The sequence below is a fragment of the Papilio machaon genome, chromosome 9 (genome assembly GCF_912999745.1).
Source record: "Papilio machaon chromosome 9, ilPapMach1.1, whole genome shotgun sequence".
NCBI classification, from domain to species: domain Eukaryota; kingdom Metazoa; phylum Arthropoda; class Insecta; order Lepidoptera; family Papilionidae; genus Papilio; species Papilio machaon.
Window position 1 is genome coordinate 8610482 of NC_059994.1, and position 23098 is coordinate 8633579.

A 23098-nucleotide genomic window follows, 5' to 3' on the forward strand; every position below is an offset into this window, starting at 1 on the left:
GTTTTTATTTCTAATACACACTGAATGTATAAATTTATTTATCTCCGTCCAATTTACCTTTATAAAAATGTTACCTTTACTTATTCTGGACAACTAACCAAATGGACATTACAATAACGTCCATATAATACGAGAAATTATAAAAACACTCAAATTTCCACCTTATAAATATAGCAAACCCAAAATTCACATTCCACTTAATTTGTAAAACATAATCATAGTCTGAAATCTGAAATTCATAATAATTATATATCCGTTCTTTCGTCTTCATACAAGACAAATAGTTACATCATTTAACGTTGTGTCCGCGGCGGAGGGTGCGGGGGGTGCGGAGGGTGCGGAGGGTGCGGAGGGTGCGGAGGGTGCGGAGGGTGGGGGGCTAGCAGGAGGAGGCGGGCGGAGGTGGAGGCGGTGGCGCCAGGAAGGCGGGCGGCGGGGGCGCCCAGGGCGGGCCGAAAGGACCGCGCCACGCCATACCCATCATACCTGCAACACAACCATACACACTTTAATACAATTCAATATTCTATTTATAGTTTTACCATTAAATTTGAGAACATAAAAACTGTACTAATTACCTGGGGGCGGGGGCATAGGTCCGCCCGGCATGTTGGGTCCACCCATCTGGTTGTCGCCCTGCAAATACAAAAACAAATTATATTTACAATTGCCTGCAATTAAGTTTTGTACAATAAGGTGTTGTGTAGTTGTGCATACCTGCATCTGCATCTGGTGAGGATGTCGTGGTGTGGGCGGCGGCGGTGGGGGGAATGCCGGCAGCGGCGCACTGCCCGGCGGCGGCGGCTGGTTGTTGGCAACACCCGCTGCAATCACACAACAGTTATAAATAACCAATTATAACCAGAATCTTAAAAGGCTTGTACGTTTTTGTTTTTTTTTTCCTTACCTAGCCAGGGTGCGGGCTGTCCGGGTTGCACATGCGGAGGAGGCGGTGGGGGGAAGGCGCCGGGCGGCGGGGGCAGAGAAGCGGGTAAATTCGCTGCAACAAAATAAAGAAGCAATGGGTAAGCAATACTACAAATAAGAAATTTATTTTTTTAACTCGCTCAAGTGTTCCATTTTTTTAACTCGCTCAAGTGTTCCTGAAGGAATTAATTCTTCAGCATAGTTATCAAAACATACTAACTACGAAGATATTCAGGACACTATACGATGTAAAATATCTGACCGGGCATGATGGCTCTGGGCGCCTGCGAGTTCTGGAAGAGTCCGAGTCCGCCACGTCTCGGGGCGCCCAGACCGCTGCCTGCGCCTCCTGGCGGCGCCTCGCCCAGCTCAGCCATTAGCGACATGTACTCCTCGTCGATCTTAGCCTGAACAAAATGTCACAAAAACAATCAGATTTCTCTCAAATTAATCATAATGTAATTCAGCGTGTAAGTAGAAGTATAAATAATATGTACCTTGTTGGCGTGGTGCAGCAGCTGGCCCTGTCCGGGACGCTTGGCGCGGCAGTCGCGCGCGATGTGTCCGGCGCCGCCGCACGACGAGCACACGATACTGTTCGTCACGTTAGGCTTGTCCGGACACTGCGAACGCAACATGCAGCACATTTAAACACAAATTCATGTAACCAGTATTGACAGTCATCGAACCTCCATGGTTGCACGGAAGAGTTTGTAAACTGCCAAGAATGTCAAACTGGCCGGTTAAGCGACGCCGCGCGCAGTAGAAAAAAAACATTAATGGAATAAAAATAGTAAAAAAATATAGTTGCTGTAAGTGCAGTTACCATCCATGTCTTGTGATCGGTGGCGGTGCAGTTGGCGCAGCGCGGGCCGTCGTTCTCCCGCAGCGTGCCGTTGAGCTGGGCCAGCTCGCGCAGCTGCATGCGCCGCAGGTCGTTCTGACCCTCCGGCACCTCCACACCCTGACGGATCACCTCCTTTATCTGCAACACACATACACTGTACTCATCATTTCAAATATTTTTATTAATTCCTTATCTACTTACTACAACAAGAACGTTTTGTGATTTTTTTAATGGAATATATACCACAAAAGTAACAATATGAGACGTACCTTCTCGACGGCCTTCTTGACGCAGTCGGCGTTGGTTGCGGTGATGTAGGCGTGCAGCGGCTCGTCCTCGCCGGGCAACGGCTGCCCGTCCTTGCGACCCACTTTGCCCTCCTTCACCGACCCCTTGCCGCGGATTATTATCTTGGCGCCCGTCTCCTTCTCCATTGCTGAAATATTAATTAAAAGTTACACAAAGCTAATCAACATCTATATCTATATATATAAAAGAAAGTCGTGTTAGTTACACTATTTATAACTCAAGATCGGTCGATCTGATTTGACTGAAAATTGGTGGGCAGGTAGCTTAGAACCAGGAAAAGGACATATAATAATTTTTACCCCGTTTTCTATTTTTTATTCCGCGCGGACGGAGTCGCAGGTAAAAGCTAGTTTATAATAAAATGTTGTACCTTTAAGCGTGTTCCCGCGAGGTCCAATGAGCAGACCGACGAAGTTGATGTCGGGGTGCTCCTCCTGCGGGATCATCACCTTGTCATGCACACGGATGATGGGCGGCCTGAGACATATGATCACATTTATACAACACAGAAGACAATAAGAACAGCTATTCGTTATAACTATATTAACATTCCTGTTATAAATTCTACGATAAAAATCTATACAAAATTCATACATACATTGACTATGAAATTGTCATTTTAAGATTGAATAACTTATAATAACAATTTGTAAGGTGACTTACTTGTAATCTGGCGGGGGTTTGAACTCGGGGTTGATCTGGTGCATGCGCTGCACAAGCCGGTGGCGCTCCTCCTCCAGCTTGCGGCGAGTGCGGTACTCGCGGGTGTTCAGCCGCTTGCCGTCAGTCGAGTAGATCGGCTCCGGAGACGGTGACCTGCAACACGACACATCTTCACCATACATCCACAGCATCACACATCTATTCCCAAATTGACCACATACAACTCGACTCATTTTCTTATGTCATAAATGTGTTATATTTCTTGAAATAAATCGAGTTGAATGTCTTCAATATGTCTATACTAATACTATAAATAAAATATATGCTAGTTCCAGTCAAATTAATGGCAAAACTCTATTAGCTAATCCTATGACAAACAAAGAACATTTTAAAAATGTCCACTAAGTTTGTGATTGCAAACGTTATATATTATGCTTTTGTGAATTTACTGCAATTTTAATATAATTGAGATCAAAGAAAAATAATTATACTTAATATTTTTTAGAATATTGAAATAAGTTTGGACCAAAAGTAAAAATTATTCTGCCAAAAATAAAATTAAATTCGAATAGTAAACCACTCCACTGTAACATTACATACTCACGACTATCAAACTTTATTATAATCATTAAAAAATTAATGAAACGTAAAAGCCATTAAAAAATAATGATAGAGTGCACCGATAAACCTAAGATAGACCTAACTAAGCGTATATAATAAAGCCCTGAGAAAAAAATTATCATTATTATTATTATTAACCTGAAATTTGAATATTTATTAGCGCTGAAAATAATAGATTAAACTTGTTCAGCTGAAAAAAGTTTTTAATTACATATTATTACTGATTAGACCGATTTGTATATATTTCATAAAATGGCGGTCAATGTATTACCTGCAAAATGAAAACTGCACATTCATTAGTAGGCAATTCAATTGAATTATTTAATTAATTGATTTTTTTGTATATTAAATCAACGACGGCCGTCGATCCTGCAACTACGGATTCAATATTATTACTATCAAAAATTATGGTAAATTAAGGTAAAAAAAAAATCTAAATCAATCTGCAGTTGATTTGAATCGTATAGGTAAAATATAAAATGATAATTGTCTATACTCAGTGGATGTTCAGTGGTGTTTCTGTGGTTGTTGGTGGTTGTTGGTGGTTGTTGGTGGGTGGTAGCGGGTGGTGGGTGGTATAGGTGCAAGGGGCGAACCTCTCTTCGACGTTTGCGGGGATGCCGAGGTCGCCGGAGCGCAGCTTGCGGGACACCTCCTCGATCTGCAGCTGCACTGCAAGGCAACCGGTTAGCCGCGCGGCCACACACACACATTAGATACGTCGCCGCACAACACTACACCCCTAACACTATCTCTATGTACCCTACATGTCCTACAACAAAACTTACCTAATACATATATACATAATAAATATATCATATTCATATTAAAGCTGAAATAAAATGAGGTAAGTCAAATTTAACCTAACACTAATCAGATTAATTTTAATTCTTTTCACAAATTTGTTTCTTCAGAATTGACCAATTAAGGAGACTAAAAAACTCAGATGTGACAAAGAAATAGTCAAATAAATCTACAGATGCCATTATATTTTTTTTCGAATTCAAATATTACTAAAGCTTTTATAATAGAAGAAATCAATTTGCGAAGACGAAACGTTCGGTTGCTTGGATTGAGCTGATCTCGAACATAATAATCGTAATTAAAACTCTGTAAGTATTGTTTAATTAAACCTGAAATTTATTAATTATTATGATCAAATGAAATGATAAAAACAAATTATTAAACTTCATTAAAAACATTAAAATATTAATTATTATAATTATAACTATTAAAAATTCCTCACAACATAATAACTAATAAATAATTTGCTGATGATAAATAAACATAACCTAAATAAAGAGATTATTTCATTACACAAAATAATACACAGTTATAATTAAAAAAAAAACTGTAATTTAGAAATAATATTGAAGTAGAATTTGTTTAACAATACAGATATATTAAAATACTGTTTCAAAGAGTTTATTACTTTGAAACATATTTTGTACATCTCGTATTATTTACATATATTTCTATTATTTGACATACTTTATCAAAATACATCAATTAATAGAAAAGAGCAATATTTTTTAAACATGAAAGTATAAACAGATGTGGGGGTTTTCCAAATCCATTTATACCTTCGAGTAGGTATGAGGTTATCTTCATTTGGGGTTCTTGTGGGTGGGTGTCAGAGAGGTGGCATGAAGTGTACTCACGTAGGTACTGCTCCTCCTGCTCGCGTGTCAGTGTGGAGGGCAGCACTGTGGGCAGACCGGGGATGAACGTCTTGTCATGCTCCGAGCCCATCCAGCGCGTGCGCCGCCGCCGCGCGCGTCTCTCCGCCGCCGTCTCCCCGGGCGGGCCTACATACAAACATCAAAAATATAATAATTATATTCATATAGTCTGAAGTGACATATATCTGTCAAAATAAAATGTTTTAAAGAAAATAAATAACCAGCCATATAAATTGTGTTACGAAAAAAATAAAAGTTTGATCAAAAAAGTAACAACTGAGCATTTTTGATGTGATGTGCTGACCCTGTCCGTCGTCCTTGTCGTCATCGGGGTGGTAGTCGTCGCGCTTGTCGCTGCGGTATCTGGACTCGGTGCGCGCCTGCAGCTGCTCCAGCTTCTGCTGCACCGAGGTGGGCGGCGGGATGGCGGAGGCTGCGGAGAGCGCGGCGGCGGCGGCGGCGGCGGGCTGCACGGGCGCCGCCATGCGCCGCTGCGCCACAAATGTCTGTTAACCCAAGCGCCGCGCACACGCGCACACGTCACTACTGATCTTATCTGATCTCATGTAGGGCCACCACTTACAGCTTCACATTGTCTTCACATTTACTTATCAAATCTTTTAGCAATTGCTTCATCTTTGACTATAACAGTTGCAACTGTAGCAAAAACTTAAAGTGGTGACCCATTTAAAAACATAAAATGTGGCAAGCAACATTGACTAACATATTTCACATGAAAGTTATTATTTAAACAAAATGTGATAGTTTTTATGACAGTTTAAAATGAATACTACATAAGTGTGGAGGGGTACACCGATAGGGTAGGCCTAGGAAGAGAAGCATGGATCATGTAAAATGTGACATGATCAAGAAGGAAGTGACAACTGAACCATGTAATTGGGATAAGGTCAGGAAGATGATGAATACTACATAGCAATTTAGTATATAATAGTTTAAAAGCTATAAAACATTATATTTAGCATTTTCAACTAGGCTAAATGACTAAATGATGATGTTGATAACTAAAAATGTAACCAACAATTGAACCATAATTTGAAATAATTTGTTTAAAACTAAAAAATAATTCCAGAGCTCAATTATCAATTGTTGATTTATTATTTGATGGCAACATTGATTCTGTTAAGTACTAAAATAACTGAATAAATACTTACTATTTAAATAGCACTTGTTATAACTATCATCACATAACCGTGTTCACACTGACAAAACATTTACATTCAATCATATTATCTTATCAGTATTTTTATATAAGTATAAGAAAGGTATGTCCATTCATGGCAACATTCTTTCTTTAGCACCACTTTCTTAAAACCTATTATTTTTTTAACAATTTTGTTGCAGTAATGTGTGTCGGCAATCATTTAACAGGCAACAGTTTATCTCTTATTTCAACTCAATTAAAGTATCTTAATCAATCCCACCACATAATCAATAGATGCTAGAAATTATTAGTAAATAAATTAAATTAACAAATTAGTTATACCTGTGCAACAGCAGCGGCTGCGAGTATGGCAGCCTGTGTGGCAGGGTTGATGGAGCCATTGGTGGTCACCTGCCGTGAGGTTGCCTTTGTGGTTGTGCCCACCATCTGGTCTAGCAGAGCTATTGTGCCATCCCTAAACAATATGTTACAATGTTGTAATGACATATTGTAACATTTACTTTGTTTAGAACAACAGCTAACATAATAACACTGTAAAAGTATAAATTGTATTGTGGGGTATACCTGTCTTTGGACTTCCTGCCACGGCTGCGACTCCTGGACCGTGAGCCGCTGCGGCTTGAGCGCCTCTTCTCCTTGTGACGCTCCCTGCTGCGACTGCGCTCCCTCTCTTTGTCCCTAAAACATTTTATTTCATTGATAATATTGCCATAATGGAAATTGATTTATACCACAATTAAGATGAATATTAAATCTGAGATGAGTCTTCTGGACTGCAGTAGCATCCCCTCAAAATAGAAATATAGTAAAAAGTGGAAACTGTGACCAAGATTTTACCTTTTCGATCTGTGTCGGTCTCTATCCCTGTCACGATCTCTGTCACGGTCGCGGTTGCGGTCCCTGTCACGATCGCGATCCTTGTCACGTTCGCGGTCGCGGTCACGCTCCCTATTCCGGTCCCGATCCCTATTCTTTTCACGATCCTTATGGCGATCCCGATCCCGAGACCGACTGCGGTCCCGATGTCTTGAACTCATTTTGTTACTAATATTGAGCACTTATTTACACGGTACACGAAAGTTTTGTTAAAAATTTAGAAGCTAAGCTCTCATCAGTGATATAAATGTCTATAGAATTACTACGACAAACAGCCAACTAACTATTTAGACAATATTAAGTTTTTAAAGCCACAAAACGACACGCTTGCGATATCAACAAAATGGAGATTAAGCACAGATAATACAATAATCGAACGAAAGTAACCTCCACAGATACACAATAATTTTTTTTTAATTTAAAAATGTAATATTTCAAAAGTTAGACAAAATCAACTGAACTATTATAGTATGATTATGAATGAAAAACAAAACAATCTATTTATTACGTTTTTTTATTTTATGGCATATGTTACTTGTCGAATTCCGATAATGTTCCTTTGATTATATACTTGTCTAGTATGTACATAATTACCTAAGACCTAGAATATACTTATAATTTTATTTACCTGTTGAATATTAAACTAAAATACCCATTGAGGGTAATTGCAAATACTCCTTGAAAATTTTCGTCCCACTGTTGTTTACCAACAACGCATGCTTATGTAAAATTTAACTTATATTTTTCATAACTACACACATAGCTAGACTGAATCGAATTTAATACAACGTGGATAAATTACTTTAACGTTATATACAACTGTCTCTCGCGACTCCGTCCGTGCGGAATTAAATCATAATAGCTCATGTGTTATTTCAGACTATGTTCTACATCTGTGCCAAATTTCATCAAGATCCATTATGCCGTTCCGGAGATACCTTCCAACATCCATCTAAACATTTGCATATAATATTAGTAAGATAAACATCAGTGTTTTTCCTCCATAACATTGTATCAGATCAATGTATGAATAGGAAGCGAGTGTAATTGAAATTACTAATTTTGACCCAAATAAATAAAGCAAGTTAAAGTAAAAAGATTAGACTTTTTTCGAACTATTGAAGTAGCGCGTAGTTTAATTGTACAACTAACCCTCGCTTTTCTGCATTGTATTGCCCTGGAGACGCTCGGATCTATAAATAAGCTGTTTATTTCTAACATTTTTGGTTTTCTAATAGCTGATTCTAAAAGCTAATAGCTGATAAAGAGGTTAAAATGAAACAAATAGTATGAATAAACAAACATCAGTGCTTCTTCAATATATTTTAAAGATCAAAATACACTTCTTAAACCTTATAACAGTTCAATCATACCAAAATTACAATTTTGAACAATATAATGAAAAAAAAAAAAAAGAAATTGCATTTAGCAATTTGTCAATTACAAATCAAAATACAAAATACTAAATGTAACAGCATACAAACTTAATACAATTGCTATCAGTATTTATATAGTAGTAAATTTACTCATATTGCTGCAGCATTGGGCTGCGGAGGACGAGCAGTGTTAATGCTTGTTGTACCGCCTCAAATGTTCCAGCAAAATAAACATATCTTATTGTTGAACCAAAAATTTAAAAACTTATTCTAATACATTTATATTTTTAAATCTCCTTAACATTAAAATATTTCCTAGGTCTTACTATCTATGTTTAGTCCTGACAGACAGTTTTATGATGTCACTCCACTTGTCCACATCACTACCTTTATAGAAAACTATGTTTACTGATGGGCGATGAATTATACAATGCTGAAAACTTATCCACGGTCAAATGCAACTCTGATCTTCACACGTACCTACAAACAGAAAATCATATTATACAAACAAAAATGGAATACACCAATTTATATGTGGACAATTTTTGTACAATTATGTAAATACTCATATAAAAAACTATAATAAAGTTTACAGACACTTATTTTAACCACAAATGTAAAATAAGTATTTTAATTATTAATTCTAGTCTGTTTAATGGAATCGTTAATTCATTAGCAGTATTTATAAATATGTACTTGTATCAATACCAAAAAAATTACAGCATTAAGGAGTAATTAGAAATTAAATATATATATATTAAATAAATATAGTATATTGAAACAAAAATTAAATTTAAGAAACTTTTTGCAAATAAGACAGAAAAGGGTATTAACTTTTTAAGTAACAATCAGACAATAATAAATAAATCCAAAATCTAAGGCAGAGTTTGATATAAGGCAAACAAATACATACCTACAATAAAAACTGTTTTGATTTACACTTACACAAATATTTGAATCATGATATTTTTACATGAGGCTTTATACAAAAGTTCTAAAATTGACAGCAATATTCTTCTAATAATAATTTTTTAAAGATTTGATTCAATCAATACAGGCCAACATAAATGATCAAGGTGACTTACTTCAGTTAAACTGGAGCGCCAGGGCCACCTTTTTTGCCAATAAGGGATTTGTGTATGTGAGGTATGACACCGCCTCCCGCAATGGTGGCTTTGATTAGACTGTCCAGTTCTTCATCTCCTCTAATAGCTAACTGCAAATGCCGGGGTGTGATACGTTTTACTTTGAGATCTTTTGATGCATTTCCTGCTAATTCCAGTACCTGAAAAAGCATAATGTGGATTTAAAATATTATGTATGTACTTAAGAAATCTATTTGAAGAAAATATCCTTGTAGAAATTAACATTGATGCAGAACAAAAAAGTAACTACCATTTAAATTGTAACTTCAAACTTAAATTTCAACTTCAAGCAAAATTATAAAAGTAGTACGATTCCAACGCACCGCAAATTTATCAGTAAACTTACAAGCCGTTTATTATTTCTAATAACTGTAATAACTGTTTCTAACGCCAATTCGTATGAATAAGAAATTTTAACTATGTTTTGATTTCTATTTTCATATAAAATTATACATATTGCACATATTATTTCTTTAAAATGATTTACCGAATTATTAAATTCATTATTTTTGTGCTAAAATGCAAAATAATTAATAATTATTTTCCCGCCAAAACCTGTATACTTCAATAGTAGCTGTCATCCACACTAGTAAACAAATGATGTAAATATTATAATAGAAATTAAATATCTGAAGCCAGAAAAATGTAAATAGATAAAAGATATTCTAGAAATCGCTAGTAATTTTATATTCTAATTGCCCTACGGACCGACGCCATATTGACAAGGCGTCGCTTGCTTACCTCGGCAGTTAGATATTCCAGAATAGCCGCTGAATATACTGCGGCCGTAGCACCAACACGGCCGTGGCTTGTTGTCCTATTTTTAAGATGTCTATGTATTCTTCCCACAGGGAACTGAAAAATGAGTCATTTATTTCTAAACATTCATTGATTATTTCCCTTTGACAATCTTGGCCGCCGCCATACTGAAGAGGTCATACGTATTATTCAATTTTATGAAATTCCGATTTAGAATGACATAAATGTATTTATACCCATGAAAAATCATGAAATAATTAAAGAAGACATATTAACATACCTGCAGTCCTGCCCTAGCCGATCGAGATACTGCTTTAGCCTTGGCTTTGCCTGAATCTTTACCCGCTTTACCACCAGCCTAAAAATCGTGAAAAAACCTATTAATTTTTGTCCTACGAAGCTGAAACTTTGCCAGGATGTAAATCACATGATGATCCTTCGAAATACATAGTAAAATCACAATCACAATAACCAGCTTTCACAAAATCTTGTAAAACTCACCATTTTGAAACGTGTAACACACTATTACCACTACAGTGAACAACCTATACAGGAAAGGCGCCAAGCTAAATCGACAAGATTGATACAAAGATGGCAGCGTCGCGCCGCGCCACTGGCGGCAACAAGGAGGTTGGCCAATTGCGTGCGGGCGGAAGTGTCGTAAAAACAAACAACTGTTCAAGCGCTAACCAATCGGTGAACGTTAAAATGGCGGGCGTGCGCAGAGCTGCCAAGCCAAGCAGTGGAGAATCTAGAAACCATTTCTTAATAACGTTCCATTTCACCATAGTTACTATACTAGTATAGCATACTAGTGTAATATTGGCTATGCAAATGATTTATTTGATTTTTTAAACGTAATCCAATAAAAAATATTCTGAAATGTACTGAAAAGTACGGATTTTCTTTATTGCAATACATGTAATTTTTTTTGCTAAGTTTAATATAAAGTAAATAACGGAATCTAAAAAAAAGACTTAACAGATTAAATAGCGCCATCTATTGCCTGCTTTTCACAACAAGGATTTTAGAATTTTAAATTTATATTAAATAAACTGTAATGTTTTACGTAACACTTTCTTATTTTATGATATACTCGAAAACATCGAAAAAAAATATTTTGCAACGAAACAAAGTTATAGAGACTGAGATTTGAACTCCATCTTTTCACTATTTTTTTTTTGGAATTTCATCTCCCACGTCCACTATGCGCTTTTTGTGCTATGTCACTACCTGCTATAACACTCCGGGGAAGAAGGCAAATCGATTAACACCTCACTTCTCAAAATCAGTTCAGAGTGGACCTAGCACAAATCTATATATATAAAAGAAAGTCGTGTTAGTTACACTATATATAACTCAAGAACGGCTGAATCGATTTGACTGAAAATTGGTGGGCAGGTAGCTTAGAACCAGGAAACGGTTATAGGATAATTTTTACCCCGTTTTCTATTATTTATTCCGCGCGGACGGAGTCGCGGGTAAAAGCTAGTATGTGATAAACACCGTCGTATGGTTACCGACAAAATTTGTATTAAAAGTTGTGCAGCGCCCCCTATCGCCGGTAAAGTACACCAAAAATCTCATAGTAATTTTGCCATTTACGTTGACGATACGAAGAATGATGAATGTCACAATAGAATATACATACATATAAACCCAGATAAACAAACTTACATATGCGCGAAAAGCATTTCCATCTTTGTCAATATGGTAATAATAAATAGTCAGGAAATAGTTAAATAAGTTTAGCCATATCAGAGGCATGCTAAACATCAAGTACTGACCACTTAAAATAATAAAGAAATGTTTGTGTAAGATTGTTTGGCTGTCGATAATCTAAGTAATGGTATTTTTAATTAAAAACCATAATAAATAGATAATGACCTGGGAAACTTATGACAATTTGAAATTTGTTTTAAATATTAGTTATTCTTTATATGTAACATTTATTTAATTGTTTCTAAATATTTATTACGAGACCTCATATTCTTAACACTTGCAAGTCGAATGTGAGCATCCCAAAGTCAAACAGAATTGCTTGTTCAACACCGGCGCTGCGGTATCTCGAACGAATATGAAATGCTTACGTGGCAAATATAATTCAAAATTGTCTTGCAGTGTCGCCCTGGGTGAAATTTCTACAACGTTAACTTTTTTACCATGCTTTGGGTACGGTTTTCAATATCAAGTAGGTCATTCATACATGAATAATACGTACATTAATAATACTTATTAATAGCTTGTTTCTAAACCATAGGCTAATCGGTTAGAGTAATGTAAAAAAAACTAGCGACCCGACCCGACTTCTTTTCTGTCATATCAGTAGTACGCTTTTTGGTGACGTTCCGGTTTTAAAAATCTTGTAAACACGGGCACGCGGTCCGCGAGCTGATTTTTCTTCAACGATGAAGATGTTGTTTGCGACATTAAGTTTTTAGTTCATTTGCATGCATTATGAAATAAATATAGCTATGTATAAGTAAAAGATAATTTATTAGAAAATGAATACTTTATTTAAAAATATTAAAATTATCCAAATTAATTACAAGAGTTTTTGGTTGTACGATCACAGTGTTGCCATTTATAATAAATGCATGTTGCGGTAGAAGTATTCAAGTATTTATAGTGATTATCAATAACACATTAAATATAACTTTACAGGTTTAGATACTTTATTTAGTAGAAAAATGGTATTTTATTTTAAATATACTATGATTACAAATCCTGGCAGTGAAACATATAACAGTGTAATTATTCAATTTTGAATATAATACAGTGTTTCAGTATTTTTTAATATAATTTTTAAAAGGCTTAGAACACTGCGCTCTCTTTTTAGACCTTATGACATTACTTAGCTAATAAAGAACCTTATAATACATCTACATTATTACTAAAATCTCAGATTTTTTATTATGAATGACAAATGTTTGTTATTAAAAGTATTCAATTATTTTTATTATAAAAGATTTTTGTACATAAAAATGTTTAGGAAGCTTCGTCGGTGAGCTCGTCGCAGCGGTCCTCCAGCTCGTACTGCGAACAACATCGGTTTATTATTATGCTGCGTAAAACGTAGCGTATTACGTTTTTAATAAAATATTTAATAAATAAGTATATTTAAAAATGACTATAATTATAACTTATTACAACATTTTTATAATAAAGGCGAGTTAGGATTTAATAAAATTTGATTGAAGGTTTTCTAAAAATGAAAGCCACCTGCTCATTAGCTAATATAGGGATGAAGGTAGACTAGGAGTGGGTATTACCTCGTCGAGCTGCAGGCACTTGCCCCACTCGGCGAGCGTGATGCGGTGATCGTTGTCCTCGTCGCAGAGGTCCAGGAAGGGCCCAATGCAGTGTTCCAGCGCCATCAGCGGTGCACGGATCGGGAACAGCTCGTGCCGGGACACGAACCTATAACAACATTTACTTTTAGATAAAAAAAGTTAAGAGGGAGAACACAATTGAAAAATATTTATATCGTTTCGGTCTTTCATATCATAAAGTTATAATTGTACGAAATATTATACTATATTATTATTATATTAATATTCACAAAATTACTGAAATGTAAAAAAAATTGATAAGATTTATTGATGTGCAACATGTAAAGGGCACCTTGGTCAATGTCACATATACATCCGATATATAATATTATCTTTTAATAACCTTTGAACTTATTTTTTGTCATATAACCTGACTAAATAACAAAATAGTTGCTCAGCTGAGGACATTAATAATAACAATTTAAACATAATGGCAACATTTTCTGCTTTAAACCGCCATATTCTCCTTCGATCCTTTCTATTTATCTCTTACATCTTCTATACGCACATAGGTTCGTTTTTCGCAATATTTAATGATTGTATGAACCTGTCGTTATCGTGCGCGTCGAGGTCGCACCACTTCCATATGGCGGCGTTGGTCCAGCGGCGCGTGAGGTTGGACTCCGCCTCGCGCTCCATCTGCAGGTAGTGCGGCGTCAGCTCGCGGCGCTCCGCCATGTCCCGCATTATGTTGAACAGCCAGTCGCGCATGCGCCGCGGGAAGTCGGACATCTCGCTCTCCGTGCACGCCTGCACACACAACACATACGTTACATAAGCTGAGGAGAAGGGAATCACTTTCAGACTAAGAGCGTAGATGACGCGGTGGCTTGTGTCCTCGTCGTGAGTACGTACGGGCATCTCGCGACAGGCGCCGTAGTAGTCGATCTGCACGTGGTGGTACTGCGGGCCGCGGCACAGCTCCGAGTTGTCGAGGCAGAGACAGCGCTGCCGGTACACCTCGCAGTCTGATGACCACGTCTCGTTGTGGTGCGTGCACACCTGAACAACACACATGCAAATGTAAAATTCATATAGCAGAAACAGTAGCTCATCGAACTATCAGTGGGTCTAGTACTGCTCACGATGTCAAGCATGGTGTTTACCTTGCGGCGGGAGTCTGTTTCATAGGGGCACTCCTTGATGCAGTTGCAGACGGCGTCCCCGTGCTCGTCGATTTCGCAGACGCGGCCCGCGCTGCAGTGCACCTTCAGACACGGGTCTACACAGAGGACGAACAAACTTATTTACTCTGGATTTGATTAATCGATCATAATTTCATTGTTTTTGCCAATATTGGTACTCACCATCAATAAAAACTTCGTTGTCAGAATTTCCTTCGTTTGAGTTTTCATTTAGAATTTCATTGACGCGGGCTTTCTCAGATTCCTGAAAGTAAAGTTATTTAAGTGACATTGCTTAGTTATTAGTAGAAGTGTAGAAGTATAGAACTTAGTAGCAGAAGTGTGGGACGAAGAAGGATATCCTGACTAAAAACCTGCACCGTGGTTTCGAGAGTGCAGATTGCCTTCATGATTGCCGACCTTCGTAAGAAGGTGTTACTTTAAGAATAAGAATATATTTACTGTGAAATAAAAATATCATCCAGGTGCTGATCTACTAAAACAATATTTGCAAAAGAATTAAAGGATTAAGAGCTTTCATAAAGAGAGGACACACTTTCCTTAAAGACCGGCAATACTTCAACTGTTCGTCTGATTGTGTATATGTCAAGTTACATCAGTAATCATGTAAAATTTCAGGAAATTTAAAAATGTATGGTTGTATACGTGACGTAGTGTGATACCTGGAAGCGACGCTCGTCGAGGCGCTCCGCCATGCCCAGCTCGAGGTGTTCCGCCTCGGCCTCCTCGCGCGGCGGCATCGGCCGCTGCGGCATCTCCGTGGTGGTGGTGCGCAGCCGTCGGTGGCGACGACGGTGTCTCTGTCCACGACATTCAATACGTTCAGTATCATTACAGTCGATAATCATAGATTATATGAGATAGTAGTTAGTGGAGGATTTACCTCTGCATCGGCGGTGCAGACGACTGCCACCAGCAGTGCCAGCAGCACCAAACGTCCCCTCATTTTATCTTAATTCTGCAACAAAACATAAGTTATAAAGTAACGAGGTAAAACCATAAAGTATCAAATCAATCTTTAAACAAAAATCGAGCCGGGTTGGTGTCACGTAAAAACCCAAAACTTGTTACGATGTAGAATTTTTGATTTAAGCTTAATTTATGTGAATTGGCATATTTTTGTTAGTTACTATACTCGGATGAACGGGTTAAAACTATTGCATAGCACCGCTCTGTAGAAAAATATCTCCATAGACGCAAAAGTATTGCAAACGAGTTGTGTTTAAATTAGTACAAACTGTTTTCTTAAGAACAGCAATTGTAAACCGTATGCTGCCGGATTTTATAGCCTGTGACCTAATAAATAAAGCAATAATGATGTCATCTATGTTGATTATGACAGACAGACAAAACACACGTGACTGAATCATATTCAATGGTAAGATCTTCACAGCATAGCAATTTGTATTAGTAAATACTGACAAAATCATAGTTGATATGCTTTAAAATAAATCAACAATGACTCAACAAACTGCTCGAGCCTGATGTTTGTTGTTGCTGAGACCAGTTTACAAACAAAATTATAAAGTCACTCGCTTCTAACAACAATGTTAGTTTATATTAGTAATACAAAAAAATGGGACCCATCTGCAAGCACTTCCTTTTGATTAAAATATTTTTTATCAAAATCTGACCACCAGGGGCGGAGTTTCGCGGTAACACACATAAAAAAATACAGTCGAATTGATAACCTCCTTCTTTTTGAAGTCGGCTAATAAAAGAAAAAAAAAACAAATACACACAAACTACAGTGACGCTATTCGCTATTCCTGATATGAGTTCCTTTTTTATTTTTTAACTATGGTTTTTTGAGTAAGTGTCAAATTGTTTCGATTAATTCATATGGAATATTTGAATTTTTCGAATCTGTATTTTGCGGGACCCTAACAAACCTTTTACATATTGCGCTCAGTGTTTCATCATCTTTATTCTAAATTAAATAGTTTTCAGTTTAGTAATGCAGACCAGACGGGCGGCATAGGTAGGTTCTAGTAGGTACGTTATCGTACCGGCGCATGCGCAAACCGTAAACATCCGCGCATCGACCGCGACTTCGTGGAAACTTGCTCAAGATGAGCGCTCGGCCATGGCGCGGCGCTGCGGCGGCCACAGACTCGTAAAGGTGCTTCTATTTCAGTCAAGTAGACAGAGGCACGAATACAGTGCAATGGTCGTTTTGTTATTAAAATCTAGGTAACCTAAATATATATTGAACGTTAAATTCCAAGAAACTAACTCGTAAAGATATTTTGCAGTGTAAAGTTGTTGAGTAATTGTAACAGTAATTCTACATTGACGTTGACCTTTTACCTGTATAACAACAATATTGCCATCCTTTTCTTGCAAAAATCCTTTCTTGTAAAAAAAAAAACAGAGATAAGAGAGAGTTCCTTATGTACAGTAACTAACAGTTAAATTAAACCATAGAGATATTATGTCTCTGCAATACTCCTCTTTTTTGTCTGTGACTAATCGTTGGTTTCTGATACAAAAAACTCTGTTTAAAGAAAAAGAAAGAAAGCTAACAGTATATTTTATATACTGTTAGCTTTCTTTTGCTAAACATAATGAGAGGAATGACGATATGTTTAATACAGAGATTTTGGTTTTGAAACAATGATAAATGTAACCAGTGTTTATTGTCATAAACAAAGAGGAAAGTTACACGGATAGAGTTTACGATTACGTAAGATTGTTTTGGAAGCATATGTACACACGATTGGTAAGCCAACGGTTTGCTTTGAGAGAATAGATAATATTTTCATATGTAGAAACACTTAGCGAACCAATGTGTTGTTTTAAAATCATAATATTTTCATCTATTAAATTAGGGGGCAAAAGACATTCTCCTCTCCCATCTGACAACCGCTAGACTTTAATTTAATTAGCGTATTTTAGAAATTTGTTTATATTAACAGTGTTTAGTTGTGACGGCTGATATTGTGCGTGCGTCGCCCTTTTAGGACGTTGCACTATAAGGTTACAGTGCACTACGACGTAAAGCGACCTCTGCCGGATGAAAAAAAAACACATTTTCATTCCTTCCCTACTCAAGTCTCTTATATAAATCGAATGATATTAGAGTATGTTCTGAAACATACCTGATATTAATACAGGCATCAAAATTATATTACAAAATATATGTAATATGATAACTTGTAACGAAGACAACGCGCTAGTAAAATTCCTCGAAAAGTCTCGCAACAGTCGCATCAAATTACAGTACCTAATATTTGTATATAGAAGTATGTCTTGCGTAAGCAAATCCAAAGCATTAATATACCTAACTTCGCTATGGGAATGCATCCCTAATGAGTGGACTAACTCTGACTTCAGTTTGACAGATGTTATGGTCATACAATTGACGTTATATTTTAATTTTTGCTGAAAACATAAATGTCATGTGGCTGATGAATTTCGCAGACGCGCGCTGATGTAACTACATGGCGAATTTAATATATCGGACGACAGAAGTATGATGTCATCACAATCCATACATAAATAAATACTTTAGTAGTATCTGTCGGCCGAGACTGTGTCCGAGCCGAATTAAAAAAAAACTTAATAAGTGGTTTATTTGTTCTTTCAACCTACTACATTCTTCATCAGTGCCAAATGTAATCATAACATCTAAAATTTCTATGTCTAAAATGTCTAAAATTTCGCTTTTATAGCATTAGCAAGATATTTCCTAGTTAAAAATGCAAATTATTCAAATGTCATTTGGTGCCAAATAAGTTTTATACTTTCTTTTGCTCGTTTCTTTGGGACTTGCACAGATGGCGTTACTTTTTGAACAAAATCATTGTGATTATGGAACGCAAAGCGCATTCTACAATATTTTTTTCACAAAGTCCAGGCCGAGTAATCAAAATATTCGAAATAGACGTTTATTAATATATTTAACTAAAGCATAAGCAAGTTTAATTCAATTTAACTTCTGTACCCCTTATATCTGCAACCGAAACATGCTCGATAACAAAATGTAACGACACCAGCGCCCCCACACAATTAGCTGACGTTCATGGAACTTGTTACGAAGAAGTTTCACATTGAGTTTTTGCTTACGAATTAATAAAAGTTTTAGTTGTTCATTTACGTTATAATTTAAACTGCAATAAATGTGCGCTGTAATTGAAATCTGTTTCTCGTGTTGTTGTTTTAATTTGTAAGCATTTGATTTATAACTGCTCTGATTACAGAAGGACACAGTGATTGTCCGACCACAAACGGGAGCAGCGCGAACATATTTTTCTATTGACCCAAATAACATACACAGCTACCTCACATTTCAATTGGTTGGTGACACTCGTCGTTTAACACAAGACCTCTGCCTCGATGGACACGTTTAGTTATACGAGGTACAATTGGTCGCAAGACTGATTTACTATTATTGGCACTATGTATGCATTAGGTGGCAAATAAATTAATATAAAAACTAAGGAATAGAAAAGAATTGTCCTCATATAGTTATGGGTGTAAAGTTATGACCAAAAACCGTAAAGCAAATGACATTAATCCGAAATAGGTACATAATAATTGTTTTATTGACCGTAACATAGCCTCTTTCGTACAGCAGATTGGGAGCACAAGATGACGGATGTCAGATATATTTTTAAACATTTGATAACCCGCTGACCCGCGCCCGTCCTGCTGACCGAATCTGCGTATCTATGTCGCGTTAATACTTAAAAATTATCATCCATTGGATTTTGTTATATTTTTATAACTAAAAAGTACCTAAATAAATATGAACGAGGTTGTAGAAAATACAATAAATTACATTAAGTGAAGCGAAATCTGTACTAAAATAGTGTTTTAATAACCATGAAGTGACTCTGAGTACGAGTAACGAAGTAATACGACAGTTCATGTTAAGGGATGTGACGTAACATGTGTGATTTGGCAACATGGCCGTCGCCCCCGCGCTTCGCGCCCTGCCACCCGCTTCCTACAGCGATATCAACTCTGATTCATTGCGAAAATAACATGTGATAACATTTATATATATTAATTGTTAGAAATAACACATTAGTTCAATTCTTGTGTCGCAGATAATCTCAACATTTGCCGGCTGAAAGAAACTGAAAACTATAAAAGCAGGATTTGTGGTTCAACACATGTAAAGGAATCGTTAATTTGTTACCATTAGCATTGACCAATTAGGAAGCATCTTATCACAACACATATTCGTAATTGAAGCCTGTATTAATTCGTTAAATTAAATTTAAAAGCTTACATATTTGATACCACTTTTTGGCTTAGATTCATAACTATTATAAACGCTTTATTTAAAAATCTACTGATAGGGCAAGACAAAGTGTACAATGATCAAGTGTTAAAAGCTTAACTAGGTCATGTTAAAGCTCAGGCGGTAGGCTGCGGGGGACTTCGCGCGGCGGGGGAGGCTGAGCGGCGGCGGAAGCCTGCTTATCACCGCTGCAGATAGCCGCGCGACCCCGCTTTGATAAACATGAAAAAATACATCTTTTATAGCCATTTTTATTGCGGTTACAACTGCAAATATTCGCGGAAATAGTTGTATAAGCAGTCAAAGTACTAAAATGAGGTTTTATGATGGAGATACGTTAAAGTACTATGCGAACAAATAATATGACACATATGTATACTTCATCGACGAAGCTCTATCGTAAGGTTTTCTTCAATACGTTAAGTTGTTTTGTAGAGTGTAACATGATCGGGCAACGATCATGTTACAAGTTACGTAGTTAAAATAAACAGTTTTAGAGAATGACGAAAAGGAATTTTGACGAATAGATAAAACGTCGTTACAAATGATAAAAACATTTATACACAACAATAAAATATTAATTAATAAACGTATAAATAAAGTTGTGCTAGATCTTAATCGTCGACAAGATGGTGATGAATCAAAATAATTAGTCAAAAATGATCAACAAACAGTGTGTCGAATGTGTGGGCATTGGACAACAATGCGAGCGAACATCACACGTAAACAAAAAACAAAGACGAACGCGATACACAAACTTGTATATTGAGGGCCTAGTACGAAAATTTGCAAGAAAGTAATCGTAACGATATCGACAAAATTACATATCGGATTTGTACAATGAATATCGCAAATATTTGTGATAGATCCTCTGATATAGCCGTGGTTTTCCAATGCTCAAACATCAAAAAAAATAGAGATGTTTGTGTATAGATGTTTTGGAAATGAAATCTCTCCATTACACCACGGACATAATTAAAAAATACAGAGATCCTAGCACGAATATTCTTTGGAACGTTTTCGTAACGCCATCGACAAAATTTTTGCAGCGCTCCTACTGGACGTAAAGTACACCAACAAATCTTATACAAAATTTGATATATTTAGTCGATATCGATACTAAGGCGCGTGTCGCAAATATTCGTGCTAGACCCTCAGGTATAACAGAAAAAATTGAAACCTAGTCATAAAAATATAGAATATAAGTATTCCATTGTTTATAAATAATAGAATAGTCAAAAATTTTGACTAAAATGAAGGCTTGTCCTGTCAAACTATTTCAATTTTGAAACAATTCGTATCCGGTTTGTAGATAGCTTTGGTGTATTTCAACAAAGTTTTTATCTTGTTAAACTAAAATATAACTTAGATATGTTAATTCTGTATGATTTTAAGAATAGTTTTATTGATAAATATGTCTTTATTGATATCATATTTACTATTAAATAAATACTGTATGCGGATATATGTTACTATTTGTTTTTAATATATTAATTTATCTTCAGTTGCCTAAATTTAAATATATTTAGGTCAGGGTTCACAAAGGTTAACACAAACTTGATACAATTTAATAAGCGATAAGATTACACAATTTTTATGAAGCTTTATCAAGTTAATTAACTGAAAATGTAATTCGAGACTTATGTTTAAACTGGGCTATATGTTTGAGTAATTTATAATAATTACAGATGACAGGATTAGCGGTTGTCACTTGTTGTCAATAATAATCATCGATTCTCCCATCTTTTACAAATGACTTTTCAAAATTAAGCTTTCGAGATATGAAGCGGTTAATGGTTTCAAAATAAGCATTACCTTCATAGGACATTCAGAGGTTTTATTTCCGATGCCGAAGTTGTAAGAAAATTAGTGGATTTCTTAAAACTTTTCAAAGAACTTTGGCTAAAAGTTGTGTTAAGTTTTTGTTTCAAGCAATGTTTTGCTTCACGCAATTTATCGCCGCGAAAAATTATTATTTGAAAGAACAAAATTATCGCAAAGCAATATTGCCTTTTAATGATTTAAAACAAAGACAGAACAATTTTAAGTTCAAACAACGTTGAAACTAGAACTTCTTTAGAACTAGCATTTCATAAAAGCTTCTGCACTGTTATTATATGTGTTATAGTCATATATATGTAGTATATAATTGGAAAAGTTAATCATTAGGAATTTAAAATATAACTTATCCAAGTAATAAATATTTTTCAATATACAGATCAAAATCTTTTTTAAAAAACCTTTAACCTTACTCCAGATAAGGTCCAGAAACCTGTTTGGCCCGTACCGTTTCTTCCTGTTGCCCTTATTTTTAATGTATCAGTCGTGTTTCATTATTATAAATTTAATTTAATAAACAAAAATTAAAATAATAAAGATAAAATAAAATGAATTTGTATATCCGTTAAAGGGTTACACTGCCTATACTTTGTAACCAAAATATTGTATATAAAGAATATAAAATTGTATATTTAGATAAAAAAAAAAATAAGTGACAAGATGTGAAACATCAGCACTTACCAATAGATAAGCTCCCGTACAAGTGCAAGTGGTGGCTGCGACCCGAGCGCGCGCCGCCGACTGGGCACTACTCCGCGCACCGCACCCGACGCGCCGGCGCACGCGCACTCATCAGTTTTGTTATTTATGTCATAACATTGTACGCGATATATTAGACGCCCTACTTGTAACTATGTGTTAAAATTTAGTATTTATTTATTTCATTGATGTACTGCACTTTTCTTGTGCTTACGTCAAGTTTTCAATCTAAGACCTCTTGCATAATGCCACAAAATCGAGCAGAGCCAGAATTTTTATATGAACTTAACTGACAATGATACATTGTCCAAATTAAACTGCTAAGTGAAGGTTAATAATAAGGTAAAATAAATAAATATAGGAAAATCTACAAATTTTTAAATTGATGCTACAACTGTTTTTTCTATCAAATTAAGCGCCATCTGTACTCTAACAGTTGCAACT

At 36.0% G+C, this 23098-nt stretch overlaps 3 protein-coding genes across 4 annotated transcripts; all 3 read right to left on the reverse strand.

Annotated features, from left to right (window-relative positions):
* Positions 1-341: 341 nt before the first annotated feature.
* LOC106709876 (splicing factor 1) lies at positions 342-7446 on the reverse strand. Of its 2 annotated transcripts, none has more exons than XM_014501791.2 (16): positions 7070-7446; positions 6797-6910; positions 6554-6686; positions 5354-5540; positions 5029-5175; positions 3964-4039; positions 2747-2899; positions 2454-2560; positions 2044-2210; positions 1754-1912; positions 1425-1550; positions 1190-1334; positions 908-1000; positions 718-824; positions 579-636; positions 342-486 (listed from the first exon to the last, which is right to left on the reverse strand). In XM_014501791.2, the coding sequence occupies exons 1-16, from the start codon at positions 7267-7269 to the stop codon at positions 380-382; spliced, it is 2079 nt and encodes a 692-aa protein (XP_014357277.2). In that variant the 5' UTR covers positions 7270-7446; the 3' UTR covers positions 342-379. The 2 variants fall into 2 exon arrangements, with proteins under 2 accessions (XP_014357277.2, XP_014357269.2); XM_014501783.2 differs by having other exon boundaries at positions 5354-5555.
* Positions 7447-8619: 1173 nt separating this feature from the next.
* Positions 8620-11019, reverse strand: LOC106709775 (histone H2A.V). The gene is made up of 5 exons (XM_014501656.2): positions 10890-11019; positions 10669-10746; positions 10371-10484; positions 9570-9769; positions 8620-8964 (listed from the first exon to the last, which is right to left on the reverse strand). Exons 1-4 carry the CDS (start codon positions 10890-10892, stop codon positions 9575-9577), a joined length of 390 nt encoding a protein of 129 aa, XP_014357142.1. The 5' UTR covers positions 10893-11019; the 3' UTR covers positions 8620-8964; positions 9570-9574.
* A 1925-nt stretch (positions 11020-12944) lies between these two features.
* Positions 12945-22733, reverse strand: LOC106709895 (SPARC). Its single transcript, XM_045679204.1, has 9 exons — positions 22637-22733; positions 15749-15823; positions 15528-15665; positions 15028-15109; positions 14827-14942; positions 14576-14722; positions 14268-14470; positions 13661-13808; positions 12945-13424 (listed from the first exon to the last, which is right to left on the reverse strand). Exons 2-9 carry the CDS (start codon positions 15809-15811, stop codon positions 13377-13379), a joined length of 945 nt encoding a protein of 314 aa, XP_045535160.1. The 5' UTR covers positions 15812-15823; positions 22637-22733; the 3' UTR covers positions 12945-13376.
* Between the last annotated feature and the right edge of the window lie 365 nt (positions 22734-23098).

Bases quoted from the DNA above. Each gene is read 5' to 3' on its own strand.
- LOC106709876 (XM_014501783.2), bottom strand. From the start codon at position 7,269: ATGAGTTCAAGACATCGGGACCGCAGTCGGTCTCGGGATCGGGATCGC. The intron at 4,040-5,028 runs GTGAGTACACTT...GTTGCCTTGCAG, and splicing joins GCAGGAGGAGCAGTACCTAC to TGCAGCTGCAGATCGAGGAG. The intron at 637-717 runs GTATGCACAACT...TTGTATTTGCAG, and splicing joins CTCACCAGATGCAGATGCAG to GGCGACAACCAGATGGGTGG.
- LOC106709775 (XM_014501656.2), bottom strand. The intron at 10,485-10,668 runs GTATGTTAATAT...CTCATTTTTCAG, and splicing joins CGGCTAGGGCAGGACTGCAG to TTCCCTGTGGGAAGAATACA. The intron at 9,770-10,370 runs GTAAGCAAGCGA...ATGCTTTTTCAG, and splicing joins TGGAATATCTAACTGCCGAG to GTACTGGAATTAGCAGGAAA.
- LOC106709895 (XM_045679204.1), bottom strand. From the start codon at position 15,811: ATGAGGGGACGTTTGGTGCTGCTGGCACTGCTGGTGGCAGTCGTCTGC. The intron at 14,723-14,826 runs GTAAACACCATG...TGTGTTGTTCAG, and splicing joins AAACAGACTCCCGCCGCAAG to GTGTGCACGCACCACAACGA. The intron at 14,471-14,575 runs GTACGTACTCAC...TTGTGTGTGCAG, and splicing joins GCGCCTGTCGCGAGATGCCC to GCGTGCACGGAGAGCGAGAT.